The sequence below is a fragment of the Bufo bufo genome, chromosome 1, assembly GCF_905171765.1.
Source record: "Bufo bufo chromosome 1, aBufBuf1.1, whole genome shotgun sequence".
NCBI classification, from domain to species: domain Eukaryota; kingdom Metazoa; phylum Chordata; class Amphibia; order Anura; family Bufonidae; genus Bufo; species Bufo bufo.
The window spans coordinates 683,142,447-683,158,821 of NC_053389.1; the positions used below are offsets into that span (position 1 = coordinate 683,142,447).

Below are 16,375 nucleotides of genomic sequence, written 5' to 3' on the forward strand. Positions count from 1 at the left end.
AGGCAAGATTCAATAGCATACATTTATTTATCTATCATTTCATTTTATAAACCCATTTAGACCTATAGTATTATTTTTTTAATTAAATTTGCATTGTGCAAGCTTGTTGTACTCTTGGCATTTTAATCTTAACTTATGATTGGTAAACATATATTTTTTTAAAAGTTTAATGGTAACATCATTGCTTCTGCAATCAGCTATAATGATGTTAAAATGTTTAAATTCCATTAACGTAGAGGTCAAATAAGTAGTTGACCTGTGCAGTCCATTTTTAGTTCATTTTGTTGGGGTGAAAATGCACACTTGGTTCACTGGGAACCTTCTTTCCAAGGACTCCCTGCTTAGCCCTATTAAGCTTTGAAGTGTTGATGGTGCCAGTGAAGGTGACAATTCACACCTCTGCTTTTAGGATAAAACCTGGGCTGCACAGCCCCAGCCAGCATTTCAACAGACAATCTCAAGAGGAGCACACATGGATCTCTCTCTGCTAGACTTGCAATTTAAGGAAAAAATGTTGCTTCCAGGGTACAGCACTCTTCAGCAGTGGGGGTACCCTGATTCAGAAGGCTATAGCAGCCTTTCTCCAACATCCTCTGTTGACTCTTTCAGCTTTTCACCTCCGAATCAATCCTCTAGCTTTGGTGAAGATGAAAACTTTCAAACTTCTTCATCCAAGGTTGAAGTTCAACAAACCAGACAGATGGAAGTACCAGAAAACAAGAGCCACAGAAGAAACAGAACCATTTCTCATCAGCGACAGGATGCAAGTGAGAGGGAGAAAATGAGAATGAGGAATCTCTCCACAGGTCTCCAGAACCTGAGAAGATACCTTCCAGCAGCGGTGGCACCAGTTGGTAAAAACCTGACAAAAATTGAGACATTGCGTCTGACAATCCGCTATATCGCACATCTCTCTGATGTTCTTGGCCTGGATGATGAGACCCTGATGAGGAGAAGGGAAGAAAGCCGCAGAAGAGATATCTGTCCAGTTGGCCTTAGCTGCTCTCTAGGCAATATGCATGAAATTAGTTCAGCTGCAAGAACACAGTTTACAGATACCTTTTCAACTTTTTCAACAATATTTCCAGAGACAGCAAGCCCTACTGTTATGGACACTAACCCTTCTTCAGCAGACACGTACTCTCTACAATTCACAGGTCAAGGCTTGCCTGAAGAGACATTTTCACCATGTGCCATGACCTCATCAATACCAGACTTGAAAGCATCCCCATCACAGCCACCAGTTTCTCCAGACCTGGGTTTTTGTCAGGTAGGTCAAAATCTCTCCTACTTTTCCAACTACATTTTCATGTATTTTATGTAGATAGTATGCATATACCTTCAGAGTTCATCATCGGTTCATTGTTACCATATACATAGGTTATATCATACGGCCCACATAGAGGTTGCAATATATTCTTTAATTATAAGATTATTTAATAAGTAACTTCACAAGAGAGTCTATATTTCTTAGAAGTAATCATGATCAATAGAATCTACCTACAGTACTACATTTGTATCACTGAATTCAGAGCCTTACTAGTGACAAAGATATTCCAGTATGTATTAGGCTTCTTTCAGATTTGCAGTACAGCCTTGTGACATACTGTTCCGGCATACAATGCCAGGAATCGGCCAGACAAAAGACGTTGCGTGGAGTCACTTCTGGCTGGTTACAGTAGTTTTAATGTAGATGCAAAATGAGAGGCAGATCATGTACAATCAGTAGATACTAGGACAATAATAAGCAATATTTGCTGGTTACAAAATAAACAAGATTATTAATTGTTTTTGTCTTTTGTTTTCTCTGCAGGATATGATTGATGATATGTGGGATGAGCATGAAAATAAAAAACTCTGGACATCGTTCCAAACTGAAGAACACCTCCACCTGCAACATTTCTGCTAAATATATGGGCACTTCCAGTGTCATATCTATGCACTCCTGTTTCATGCTGTACATATGTAAATACAGAGTACTTTATGACTGTATATAACTGATATTTATTACATATACTGTAACTGATATATTAACAATAGCATCTTTATTTATTCCTATATAATATGCGAAAAAGCCCAATATGTACTTATTTGATTTCCGATTCACTTGTTCAGGTCTATTTTGCTTATAATATATATTATTTCAAGCACTAAATAAAGCTTTTATCTCAACAATATCTAAGATATCTGCTGTGAGGACGAGGGGAGCTGTCAGTTAAAGGGGACGAGAGCTGTCAGATAACCTATTGATTAAATCACGTTTTTATGTTAAGCATATTTTTAAAAGTTTTTGGTGAGTTTTGTTTTAGTTTCTTCATGTCACTATCTATATTTACTAAAAATGTAAGTAAATCCTGCAATTTTCACACAGGCCACAGTTCTAATAATAGGTCATAATGTCCTGTTCTGTACAGGCAGAATTACAATGACAAGAAACACCTCTACGTAGATAACACAGAATCCACCATTCAGAATAGGTGATATCAGCTTTTTCCTGTCTAGATAGAACAATCTCCGATATAAATCAGTGGGTTAGCTCTGGTCCATTGTGTCTATGGTCCATGTAGCTGCTCTCAAAAGACAGGAAGTCTTAACATATTTTAAGCATAGTGACCAGTGTGAAAATTACAGGATTTTATACATTTTGAAAATAAAATATATATATTTTTAAAAAAATATATATATAGATATATATATATATATATATATATATATATATATATATAAACTTTAACATAAAATGGGACATATCATTTTCTGATGCCACATTCCTTTTGAGGTTGCAAAGACTGACGGTTTTGTAGGACTGTCTGACCATCTAGTTTGTATGGGGTTGTCCCAATTTTCCCCTGTAGCAGATGTTGAGGCAAAGAACAGTTGGGCATGTTGGTTTTCAGTATGCCCAATTCCTTGTTCTCATATTAGATAAACCCACATCATAGGTTTCTGGCAGAAGAATACTCTCCTCTTGCCATTTAGGACACATGCATACTCGACCCAGCTTAGAGTACATGTATATGAGGAGATGAGGAGTAATAGCTGATGGCTGATCTCTCCTGATTCCCCTATACACATACATTCTCAGTTAGGGGGATTGTGGAGAGAGCCTCTCCCAGGAGAACCAATAGATTGGGCAGGAAAAAAAAATATTCACTCTATCCCTGCCAGGGAAAGATAGGTGGTCCCCAAAAACAGTGTGGTCCCCATTAAAGGCATTATTCCATGATTGATGTGCAAAATAAAAATAAAACATCATATAGTACATGATATAATCATTCTAACATAGCTCGATCCAGCCCTGTGCCTCACACGGATCCAGAGCTTCCCCTATTCATTGCATCCATTGTTCTGCTAGAGTCTCTTCAGGCTGGCATGGCAGCTCAGGGGTGTGTCCTTTCTGTTTCAGCCCTCTTCCTATCATAGCTCAGGAAGCACGTCCTTTCTGTTGCAGTGCTCTTCCTGTCACAGTTCACAGGGTGTGTCCTTTCTGTTGCAGACTTCTTTCTGTCACAGCTCAGGGGACATGTTCCTACTGCTGCAGCTCTCTTCCTTTAGGAGCTTAGGTTATGTGTCCTTTCTGCTGCAGCTCTGTTCCTGTAGCAGCCCTCAGGGGACATGTCCTTTCTGCTGCAGGTTTCTTCCTGTTACAGCCTCTAAAATAAGATCCAGCTATTGGCGGCTGAAGAATGGAACTGAGCATCAGCGACCATGTTCATCCATTTCAGTAGGTGGATTTGAAAATTACTATACAGATTAAACACCAGGGGGCACTATTAAAATGAAGAATGTAGTGTTCTTTAGTAGGCTAACCAGCAGAGAAAGGTCTCTTCTTATGATAACTTTGTCGTTTTTTAGAAGCTACACCTTCATAAACTACTGAGCACAGTGCTCCTTCGTAAATGGAAATGATTAATTGCATAGTTGCCAACTGCCCCAAATTTGCCAGGACTGTCCCTGATTTTCAGAGACAGTCCTGGCAAATTTGTGCTGTCCCGGGCCAAAAATGGCCAGGGCTAACACTAACCCTGCCCGTGATTGAGTGTTGCAGGGCAGCTTTGGGGCGTTCCTGGGGATATGCCCCAATTTTACCAACTCAAATGTTGTTAAGTATTAGAGATGAGTGAATCGAAGCTGACGAAGTGAAATTCGATTCGAATTTAAGGAAAAATTCAATTCGCAACTAATGTGAAATTCCTCTCGTTTTTGTGTTATTAGTTTAAGCAGACTGTGATTGTCTATTGTTGTGACTTAGATGACGATCAGATCACATTTTATGACCAATTTGTGCAGAAATCCATATCATTCCAAAGGATTCACATACTTTTTCTTGCAACTGTATATGCATTTCACTGTTGCAGTTATTTGTGGAGAAAGAGATTTACTGGCATATTTCAGTATAAAAAGAAAAATATACCGGTATACGCATTTCACTGTTGCAGTTATTTGTGGTGAAAGCGATTACTGGGCTATTTCAGTACAAAAAGAAAAAGATATACGCAGTTCACTTCTGCAGTTATTTGTGGTGAAAGTGATTACTGAAAATGGTGTACTACAATGGTAAATGAAATTGACAATATATGGCTAAACCCTCACACTTATATTAAAATGAGATTTCGCCAATATATTCTTATATCAAGAACAAACCGCTGCCTGCGCACCCCGCCACATCCGCACATTTGTCTCACAAGTGGTCCGTTGCGGGCATCCTCCATTGTATGCATTTTTTGCTGGGGATTGCTGGTATCAACGGATCACATGTGCAGGATTTGCTCCCCTGGTTAGAAATGCACAACTGCATATGGGGTTTTGAGCATTTTCTGCTTTTAAGAGCTGTGTAGGATGTTTTTGTGGTACTTGTGGTCCGCTGTCGGCATCCTCCATTGTATGCATTTTTTGCTGGGGATTGCTGTTAGCAACGGATCACATGGGCAGGATCTGCTCCCCCGGGTAGAAATGCGCAACAGCATTTGGGGTTTTGAGCATTTTTTGTCTTTTATACCAATTTATTCTGTGATCTGTCTGTATATATATATATGTATGCCTGGTGGTGTGCCAACTTCAGGTTTGAATGTGCCTTTGGGTAACATTCAGGAGCGCCTGGGCAGCCTGCGTCACATGAGCCAGTTATAGGTGGGACTCACAGCCTCCTCCCATTGTATGTGTGATTTCACGCTGGAGGTAACTGGGAGCTGCTGGCTGTGTGTCGGACTTCATGCACCTATCATAAATTGTCCATACGGCATAGGTAGGTTAGGTAGGTAGGATCTGCGTTAGGTCCTGCGCCGTTCTGAGATACCTTGACGGGGTGCGCGGGCTCCGGTATGTTCTTGATATAAGAATACTAGCTGAAAGACCCGGCTTTGCTCGGGTATATTTAATCTATTTCATTTAATGTTAGTGTGTGTCGTTAAAAGATATCAACACTATCCACCATAACAGTGACATCTACAGTTCCCCGCCCCCAAAACCGTGACCTCCACAGCCCCCCACCCCTTAACACTGAACCCCCCACAGTACTCTGTCCCTTTAAAATTGGATCTCCACAGCAGCCCACCCCCTTAACTTTGACCTTTACAGCAGCCTTCCCCTTTAACAGTGACTTTTACAGCATATCACCCCCTTGACAGTGACCTCCACAGGGGTCCGCCCCCTTAACAGTGGCCTTTACTGGATCGGGGGTGTGTCCTTTTGAACAACTCACTCTAAGACAGCAGCACTGTACTGTCTGAGTCTGAGCTGCAGGGAGAAAGTCACCCTCACTCCCAACTCTGCAGCTGACAGAAGTTGATTTTTACCTCCATTTTTTTCAATCCCTGTCGACTGAGGAGTGGAGGGGGTGTGGCCTAACCAGATCGGGGCACTGTGTTGTCTGAGTGTGAGCTGCAGGGAGAAAGTCATCCTCCCTCCCACCCCTGCAGCTGACAAAAGCTAATTTTTACCTTCATTTTTTCAATCCCCATCGGCTCAGGACGAGAGGGGGAGTGGCCTAACCAGGGATGGGACGTGGCTTAGTGGGACCTGGGGGCGGGGCTTTACTTTTTTTGAGCGTGGACACGTGGCAGGGGGCGTGTCTGGGCTCCTTCCTGCAAGAGTGACGCTCATCTGGGCACCTTACTGTCTCATTTGCATACCAAATAAACTGGATTTTCAGAGGATAAAAACATCTACAGGGAGTGCAGAATTATTAGGCAAGTTGTATTTTTGAGGATTAATTTTATTATTGAACAACAGCCATGTTCTCAATGAACCCAAAAAAACTCATTAATATCAAAGCTGAATATTTTTGTAAGTAGTTTTTAGTTTGTTTTTAGTTTTAGCTTTTTTAGGGGGATAGCTGTGTGTGCAGGTGACTATTACTGTGCATAATTATTAGGCAACTTAACAAAAAACAAATATATACCCATTTCAATTATTTATTTTTACCAGTGAAACCAATATAACATCTCAACATTCACAAATATACATTTCTGACATTCAAAAACAAAACAAAAACAAATCAGTGACCAATATAGCCACCTTTCTTTGCAAGGACACTCAAAAGCCTGCCATCCATGGATTCTGTCAGTGTTTTGATCTGTTCACCATCAACATTGCGTGCAGCAGCAACCACAGCCTCCCAGACACTGTTCAGAGAGGTGTACTGTTTTCCCTCCTTGTAAATCTCACATTTGATGATGGACCACAGGTTCTCAATGGGGTTCAGATCAGGTGAACAAGGAGGCCATGTCATTAGATTTTCTTCTTTTATACCCTTTCTTGCCAGCCACGCTGTGGAGTACTTGGACGCGTGTGATGGAGCATTGTCCTGCATGAAAATCATGTTTTTCTTGAAGGATGCAGACTTCTTCCTGTACCACTGCTTGAAGAAGGTGTCTTCCAGAAACTGGCAGTAGGACTGGGAGTTGAGCTTGACTCCATCCTCAACCCGAAAAGGCCCCACAAGCTCATCTTTGATGATACCAGCCCAAACCAATACTCCACCTCCACATTGCTGGCGTCTGAGTCGGACTGGAGCTCTCTGCCCTTTACCAATCCAGCCACGGGCCCATCCATCTGGCCCATCAAGACTCACTCTCATTTCATCAGTCCATAAAACCTTAGAATAATCAGTCTTGAGATATTTCTTGGCCCAGTCTTGACGTTTCAGCTTGTGTGTCTAGTTCAGTGGTGGTCGTCTTTCAGCCTTTCTTACCTTGGCCATGTCTCTGAGTATTGCACACCTTGTGCTTTTGGGCACTCCAGTGATGTTGCAGCTCTGAAATATGGCCAAACTGGTGGCAAGTGGCATCTTGGCAGCTGCACGCTTGACTTTTCTCAGTTCATGGGCAGTTATTTTGCGCCTTGTTTTTTTTTGCAATTTTAAGAGTGCTGCATCCCTCTGCAAGATATCTCACTATTTTTGACTTTTCTGAGCCTGTCAAGTCCTTCTTTTGACCCATTTTGCCAAAGGAAAGGAAGTTGCCTAATAATTATGCACACCTGATATAGGGTGTTGATGTCATTAGACCACACCCCTTCTCATTACAGAGATGCACATCACCTAATATGCTTAATTGGTAGTAGGCTTTCGAGCCTATACAGCTTGGAGTAAGACAACATGCATAAAGAGGATGATGTGGTCAAAATACTCATTTGCCTAATAATTCTGCACTCCCTGTATTGCTGGAACAAATGCACATCTTGAAATAAGGTACTAAGTGCTATTAGGCCATGGCTTTACTTCAATAGGAATTTTCCTGGTGACAGATTTCCTTTAAAGCTCTCCTACAACAGTAAAGATAAATGGCTGAGTTGTTATGGAAACCTGGAGTAAAACTGTGTATGTGGAGGCTGGAGGACCTGCGAGCTTCTATTGGCTGATAAGGGTTATGTGACCAAGCTTCTATTGGCGAAGGCATTTTTTGGGAATATCTCATGAACGGTACGTCCTAGAATGCTGAGACCTGGTCTAAAACCTTCCCGGACACCTGATGTACCTGTGTGCCAAATTTCGTGATTGTAAATGCGACGGTGCGGATTCCTTTAGCAGACATACACACATGACTGAAGACATGTTGAACATCCCACTTACACAGGGGGTTCTCTATCTATCAAATAAATCAACCAAACCTTATAATTGTGGAAAAACAGGGGGAGGCCACAGCTTTATTACAAAGACAGGAGGACCTTGTCTACCCATAAATCCCAAGCCGCTGCACTTTCTTCATCACCTCGAATGCCTGGTCACTGTGGCCACCAGCATGTCTTTGTGGAAACTTCAGGTGACTTCCACTTCTCCATCTTCTTCTTAGACAAGGTCCTCTCTCTACCAGCTGTGACATCTGAAATTACAGGTATATGAGTCAACCAACCACACAAACAATGTAAACATCTGTAACATATCACTGCAGAATAGGGAAAAATAATTTAAAAAAATCTTTGCGAGACGAGCGCACACCAAGAGGAAGTGGAGGAGGAGTTAACCCTATATATATCCTCCCCTTGAGGTGCGCTCGGTCCAGCGAGACCTCCCCTATAATTAACCCTTCCCTGTTCCCCCCTGCCCTTCAGTCAATGGCCCCCATGCTTACACAGCATGGGAGCCACACGACTGAAGAGACGTTCAACATCCCACTCACACAGGGGGTTCTTTATCTAGCAAATAAATCAACGGAAACTTATATTTGTGGTAAAAATGGGGGGGAGGCCACAGCTTTATTACAAAGACAGGAGGACCTTGTCTACCCATAAATCCCAAGCCGCTGCACTTTGTCACTTCATATGCCTGGTCACCGTGGCCACGGTGAGCATGTCTTTGTGGAAACTTCAGGTGACTTCAACTTCTCCAACTTCTTTTTAGACAAGGTCCTCCCTTCGCCACCGGAGTCGGGTGTAAGCCTACACCGAGCTCCGACCTCCCCCCAACTAAATGAAGAGGGCTCTGTAAATGGCATCCTGCAACCCCGAAAGAAATATGTCCAGACCTATGTCATTAAGGTGTACTCCATCCCGTAGCATTAGGTTACGGTTGTCTCCCTCCAACTGACGGTGCCGCACCATTACCCCACCTTTCGACCTAACGTGTATAGACACCCACATATTCAGCAAGCGGCGGGGAACTCAAACCGTGCTGCGAAAAAATGAAAAATCGCCAGCGTTGATGCACAGACTTTGGATCCACTCGGACCGATAAAAAGGAAGTCGTCCAGATAATGCGCGACCAAAATGTTCCCAGTCTCGACTTTTACTACCCAAGCAACTAAACATCTCGAAGTACTTACAAGAAATGGAGCAACCCATGGGAAGGCACATGTCGAAGTAGAAGAAACCATTCAACTGACAACCAAGCAGATGAAAGCAATCCGGGTGGACCGGCAGAAGCTGGAAGGCTGATTCTATGTCTGTTTATCTCCCCCGAGCCAGGTTTTACAATTAGGCGTAAAGCTGCATCAAAAGAGGTATAGGAGACAGCCGATTCTTCCTTTGTGATCGCATCATTGACGGAATCCCTTTCCAGAAATGATAAATGGTGTATTCATCTAAATTTTACCAGCTCTTTTTTGGGCACCACACCAAGAGGGGAGACCGGTAAATTGTGAAACGGGGGCTCCTCAAATGAACCAGCCATACGACCCAGTGCAACCACCTTGTCTACTTTCGCCTGCTCCAAAACTGACTTCAGATTACCTGTGAACACAACCGAGTGATGGGATAGATGAGAAATCCAGAAACCGGACTCAAAACCTTCAAGGAGCCTGACGGCCACTGGCGCATCCTTTGCATGTTCACCGGGGTCCTCCGCTCTGGTAGTAACCGACCTGGCCACGAAAGCACCTGAGGGCTGAATGGGACCCACCGCAGAGGGAGCACTCATGCCGGAACTTGCATGATGCAAAGAAGCGACAGTGAACTTCGTTGAAGAGCCAACAAACTCCCAGCCGGCGACCTCCTGCTGCGGGGCCATAGGAACCTGCAGCGTGAGGTGTCTGAAAGGACGAGGAAGGGCAGGATGATATCATTAATTGGATCCAGACATCCGTTGCTTTTGACGACCAACCAGCCTCGGGTCTCAATACCAGATGGCGTCTGAACTCCTCGTCATAATGCCACGACGCCGTACCACCATGTAACTTGTGGGCCGAATACATTGAGTCAACATAAGTGAACAATTCCCATGCTTTGTCTGGGTGACGCTGACTATATATCCCAGCCAATATAGAAAAAGCCTGTAACCAGTTGCCAAACGTCTTGGCGACCTTGGGCTTCCTATCATTAGATTTCTCTACATGTTTTTCCTTATCGACAGTCAATTGCCAACAAGGACCAAATATCCACGTACTCACAGTTAGCAATTTTTTCTTTAACCTCCTGAGTGACCTGACCACCTAACGGGGCCACTCCACAAAAATAAGCATCACGAAACAAAAGGCCGGATGCATCCAAACCACTCACAGGCGGTGGAGGGGCCACCCCTGGCGTCGCCACTGAACTTTCCAACTTGACAACCAATGTTTTTAATGCGTCCAGCATATCGCCAGAACCAGAAACACTCCCACCAACCCACGCCTGTGAACAGGCAGACTCACCAAGCAACGGCAGTGCGGCGGCAGCCGAAACGGGAACCGGAGGGGAAGGCAGCACAGGAGCTTTAGGAGCCACAGTCGTGGACCTAGCCACCTGCGAAGGGCTGTGAGAACGCCTCCCGTGACTTTGTCTCCTGGAAGAACGGCCACGATATTTCACACTGGAACGCGAGGAAACCGACCAATCTCTGTGCCTCCTGGAGCCACGGGAACTGCAGTGTCCTCGACCAAGACGCAACCACCCACCGTGGTCCGACTTCCGGCTGTGAGACCTACGGACTGCACTCCGACTGCGAGATACGCTACTGACCGAGTCCAATAATGATGCGGAGCAACGCGCGCCCCGACGACTTCGGCCACTGAATACGCTAAATCCGTAGTGCAGCCGTCTATAGGAATTGACGATATCCTATCTTGTGGTGTGTCAGGGACAGCTTCAAATTCAAAGAATTCCTCACTGCTGTCGCTAACAGCCGAGAGCTCCCTCTGGTGGCCAGCAGGGGTAATTGCAGCCCCAGACTCGAGCAGGAGCTGCAACAGGAGCCAGTAAGTCACCCTGTGGGACCGTGGGGGGGGGGGGGGGGGGGGGGTTAGAATCAGCAGGTGGAGGGGGCACTGGCTGGTGTCCAAACCATCTGGCCAGCCTTCCTGGTGGGTTATTATCAGGCTGCACGGCCCCAGGAGAAAACACAGGCTGTGCAACCTGCAACACAGCCGGGGCTGCCACAGCCAAGCCGACTGCTGGGGGACATGTAACCGGGGCTAGTGTCAGGCAGCAGGCGCGTAGCACGCAGGTGTCCTGGATGATGCATGTCCATGCCTACAATACCTGACTGGGGAATGGGACAGGTGGGCAGGGGGCCGCGAGGATCGCACAGGGTGCGCGTCAGGAGGGGCAGCAGCCACCTGAGGGGACACAGAGCTCCCCGGCGCACTGGCTGAGAGCAGCTGTGTGGAACCTTCCCTGGCAACCTTCTCCTGTAGGAGAGCCAGGAGGTCCACTTTGTTTAAATATGCCATAATGGCGGTTTCACCTGGTGCAGCAAAATCTTCGCCGGCCGAGCGCACACCAAGAGGAAGTGGAGGAGGAGTTTACCCTATATACAGTACAGACCAAAAGTTTGGACACACCTTCTCATTCAAAGAGTTTTCTTTATTTTCATGACTATGAAAATTGTAGATTCACACTGAAGGCATCAAAACTATGAATTAACACATGTGGAATTATATACATAACAAACAAGTGTGAAACAACTGAAAATATGTCATATTCTAGGTTCTTCAAAGTAGCCACCTTTTGCTTTGATTACTGCTTTGCACACTCTTGGCATTCTCTTGATGAGCTTCAAGAGGTAGTCCCCTGAAATGGTTTTCACTTCACAGGTGTGCCCTGTCAGGTTTAATAAGTGGGATTTCTTGCCTTATAAATGGGGTTGGGACCATCAGTTGCGTTGAGGAAAAGTCAGGTGGATACACAGCTGATAGTCCTACTGAATAGACTGTTAGAATTTGTATTATGGCAAGAAAAAAGCAGCTAAGTAAAGAAAAACGAGTGGCCATCATTACTTTAAGAAATGAAGGTCAGTCAGTCAGCCGAAAAATTGGGAAAACTTTGAAAGTAAGGGCTATTTGACCATGAAGAAGAGTGATGGGGTGCTGCGCCAGATGACCTGGCCTCCACAGTCACCGGACCTGAACCCAATCGAGATGGTTTGGGGTGAGCTGGACCGCAGAGTGAAGGCAAAAGGGCCAACAAGTGCTAAGCATCTCTGGGAACTTCTTCAAGACTGTTGGAAGACCATTTCAGGGGACTACCTCTTGAAGCTCATCAAGAGAATGCCAAGAGTGTGCAAAGCAGTAATCAAAGCAAAAGGTGGCTACTTTGAAGAACCTAGAATATAGACATATTTTCAGTAATTCACACTTGTTTGTTATGTATATAATTCCACATGTGTTAATTCATAGTTTTGATGCCTTCATAGTCATGAAAATAAAGAAAACTCTTTGAATGAGAAGATGTGTCCAAACTTTTGGTCTGTACTGTATATCCTCCCCTTGAGGTACGCTCGGCCCAGCGAGACCTCCCCTATAATTAACCTTTCCCTACACCCCCCTGCCCTTCAGTCAATGGCCCCCATGCTTACACAGCATGGAAGCCACACACACACATACACTCAGCTTTATATATTAGATATCAGTGATGGCCAGTTCGCCGTGTTCACCCGCGAACACATGCGGGCTGCCATCTAAACTCACAAGTCCGGCAATGCACAGGTAAGTCCTTACCTGTGCACGAGCCGATTTAAAACAAATGCGGTCACCGTGAGCAGGCAGTTCCGAGAACAGCCACCGGGGGCCTTCATCGGGCTGTTCTTGCAACTGCCTGCTCCCGGTGACCGCATTTGTTTCAGACCGGCTCGCGGCGCAGGCACAGGTAAGGGCTTACCTGTGCATCGCCGGACTTGTGAGTTAAAATGGCAGCCCGCATGTGTTCGCGGGCGAACACGGTGAACTGGCCATCACTGTTAGATATCGGCAAAATCTGATTTTAATATCAGCATGAGGGTTTATCCATATATTGTCAATTGCATTTACCATTGTAGTGCACCATTTTCAGTGTTTTTCTGTTTCTTATAGCCACATCCGCACATTTGTCTTACATGTGGTCTGTTGCGGGCATCCTCCATTGTATGTATTTTTTGCTGGGGATTGCTGGTAGCAACGGATCACATGTGCAGGATTTGCTCCCCCAGTTAGAAATGCACAACAGCATATGGGGTTTTGAGAATTTTCTGCTTTTAAGAGCTGTGTAGGATGTTTTTGAGGTACTTGTAGTCCGCTGTCGGCATCCTCCATTGTATGCATTTTTTGCTGGGGATTGCTGTTAGCAATGGATCACATGGGCAGGATCTGTTCCCCTGGGTAGAAATGCGCAACAGCATTTGGGGTTTTGAGCAATTTTTGCCTTTTATACCAATTTATTCTGTGATCTGTCTGAAAGCGATTACTGGCCTATTTCAGTACAAAAAGAAAAAGATATGCACTTCACTGTTGCAGTTATTTGTGGTTAAAGCGTTTAGTGGCCTATTTCAGTACAAAAATAAAAATATATTTGTCTCTTCTAGGGGTGTTTTAATTACCTTTAAATTTTTTTAGTTCAGCTAAAAGTATGTCAGAGACGTGCCAGGCCATGCACAGAGGAGTGGCAGAGGCCTAAATGTTTCTGACGCAGGCAGAGGTCGCAGCAGAGTAAGGGGCCGTGGCAGCAGGAGTCGCGGTGAGAGGCCTGAGCTCCCGGTGTCATCTAGCGGTCATGTTTTAATGATTGGTTAACTCGGTCATCCACTTCATCCCAAGTGACATTGGACACCCGCAGCCAACAGTTGGTGGGTTCGTCAGACACAACCATTAGTTGGCATGGCCCGGGAGCAGGCCCTGTGCCCTCACCTGTCCTCAACCTGCCTCTGTCCTTTGCTGTTTCATCACCCACAGAAGTATTGTATGCTGTGGGCTCAGCACCACTATACAGCGAGGATGAGCTACTAGAGGACAGTCAGCAGCTACTGCCCAGCCAAGATCTGGAGGAGACATCAGCCGCTTCCTCCACTAGGCGGGCAAGTAGTGATGAGGAGAGTGGCGTGGGAGGTGGTGTTGCGAGTGGACAGAGACGGTTGAAGAGGACATCAGTGACGTGCAGACACTACTCAATGATGATGAAGCCGATCGCACTTGGGAGCCGGGTGAAGAAGGGGCTTTGTCATCATCAGGAGAAGAGGGTGGCAGCTTGCACGTGAGGCAGTGGCTGAGCCAGCAAGTTGCTAGCGTGGCCGGCAGTCAGCAGGGTGGCAGCAGTGGGAGGTCGAGAGCCAAACGGGCACAGGGTAGACCACCCACTTTGCAGGAGCCTACCTGCCTGGAAAGGAGTAGTGCACGGGTTCACGGAAGCAGCGGCGATAGCAGTCATTCAGTGGGTACTGTTGGGGGTAAAATCACCGCAGCCGGATTTCTGAGAGTGAGCTGTTAAAAAGGACATATCTGTGTCCGTCCAGGCCCTGCGCTAGACAGAGGATAGGGAGTCTGAAAGCTGGACTGTCCGGCCTAAAACTGGACCTCTGGGGCAGGCGGCTGTGGAGGTCACAGTTAAGGGGATGCACCGCTATGGAGATCAGTGTTAAGGGGCAGATTGCTTTAGAGGCCACTGTTTAGGGGACGGGGTGTTGTGGAAATCACTGTTAAGGAGATGGGGTACTGTGGAGATCACAAATACAGGGGCGACCACTGTGGAGGCCACTGTTAAAGGGGGCAGGCTGCTGTGGAGGTCACTGTTAACCTCTTCAGGACACAGGGTGTACCGGTACGCCCTGATACTTAAGGACACAGGGCGTACGGGTACGTCCTGTGTATTTCCAATCACCGCAGTGATCGGAACCCGGTGCCTGCTCAAATCATTGAGCAGGCACCTTTGCTAAATGCGCGGGGGGGTCCCATGCAGGGCCGGCGCCACCCATAAGCAGGGTAGGCCACCGCGTAGAGCGCACTCTGCCTGGGGGCGCCGACACTCTGGAGTCCGAATCCCAAGCAGTAGCACCCGGCCGCTGCCTGCGCCCCGCCCCCTACTTGTGATCCATCTGACATCATCTCCTTGACTCCCTTCTGTTCCTGTACTTGCCGGCTGGCCGCTGCGAGTGCGAGTTTGTTCAGTCACTTCGGACAGAGCGAGCGGCACGCAGCTGACACAAAGCTACGAGACCCTAGTGCAGGGCTGGCTAACCTGCGGCTCTCCAGCTGTTGTAAAACTACGATTCCCACCATGCCATGCTGTAGGCTGATAGTTGTAGGCTGTCTGGGCATGCTGGGAGTTGTAGTTTTGCAACAGCTGGAGAGCCGCAGGTTGGCCAGCCCTGCCCTAGTGTATTTAAATCTCATTTAGCCTGTCTTTCAGAAAAGTTTCTCCTGGGATTCGAACTCACAACCTTTCCCATCAGAGGCAAAGCATTTACCCACACAGCTATGAGAGCTGTATAGCCAGTACCTTTAAAAATAAATAAATAAATAAATAAATAAATAAATGACTTCTACTGTAGGTAACTTTGATACATCACAGCTACCCCAACACACCCAGCTCTGCTACATCCATACACAGTGTACTGGGGCAGCTTTCATGTGTATGGATGTAGACTAGGTATCAAAGTTATCTACAGTAGAAGTCTTATATATTTTTTTTTTTTAAAGTAACTAACTATACAGCTGTCATAGCTGTGTGGGTTAATGCCTTGTCTCTGATACAGAAGGTTATGGGTTTGAATCCTAGCATAAACTTTTCTGAAAGACAGGCTAAATAAGAACACGAGCACCAAATCTTCAACACAAGAGGCTGGTGGGAACACAGGCTGACATGGAGGTAAGTATAAAAGTTTTTTTTTTTTTTTTTAAATACCGGACTGTTACTTTACTGCCATGGGGAGGGGGGCTATTGGCGCCATGATACTGGCACATGGAGGGGGGAGGAGAGAGGCACTTGATACTGGCATATTAGGGGGCAGGGGGAGAGGATGGCACTATGATATTAGCACATGGGGGGGCAAGAAATGGACATGAATCATGAGGGGCAAAAATGTGAATGATGGGGGGGCAAGAAATGGACATGTATCATGGAATCATGAGGGGCAGAAATGTGAAATGATTGGGGGGGTGAAAAATGGACATGAATCATGAGGGGCAGAAATGTGAAATGATGGGGGGTGGGCAAAATGTAGATTCGCTTGTGTTGACAAAATCCTTGCACCGGCCCTGACTTCGGGCACGCAATCCCG

At 45.8% G+C, this 16,375-nt stretch overlaps 1 protein-coding gene across 1 annotated transcript; it reads left to right on the top strand.

The window, feature by feature from the left end:
* Positions 1 to 511: 511 nt before the first annotated feature.
* Positions 512 to 1,909, top strand: LOC120986734. The gene is made up of 2 exons (XM_040415450.1): positions 512 to 1,270; positions 1,814 to 1,909. Exons 1-2 carry the CDS (start codon positions 512 to 514, stop codon positions 1,907 to 1,909), a joined length of 855 nt encoding a protein of 284 aa, XP_040271384.1.
* The last annotated feature ends 14,466 nt before the right edge of the window (positions 1,910 to 16,375 follow it).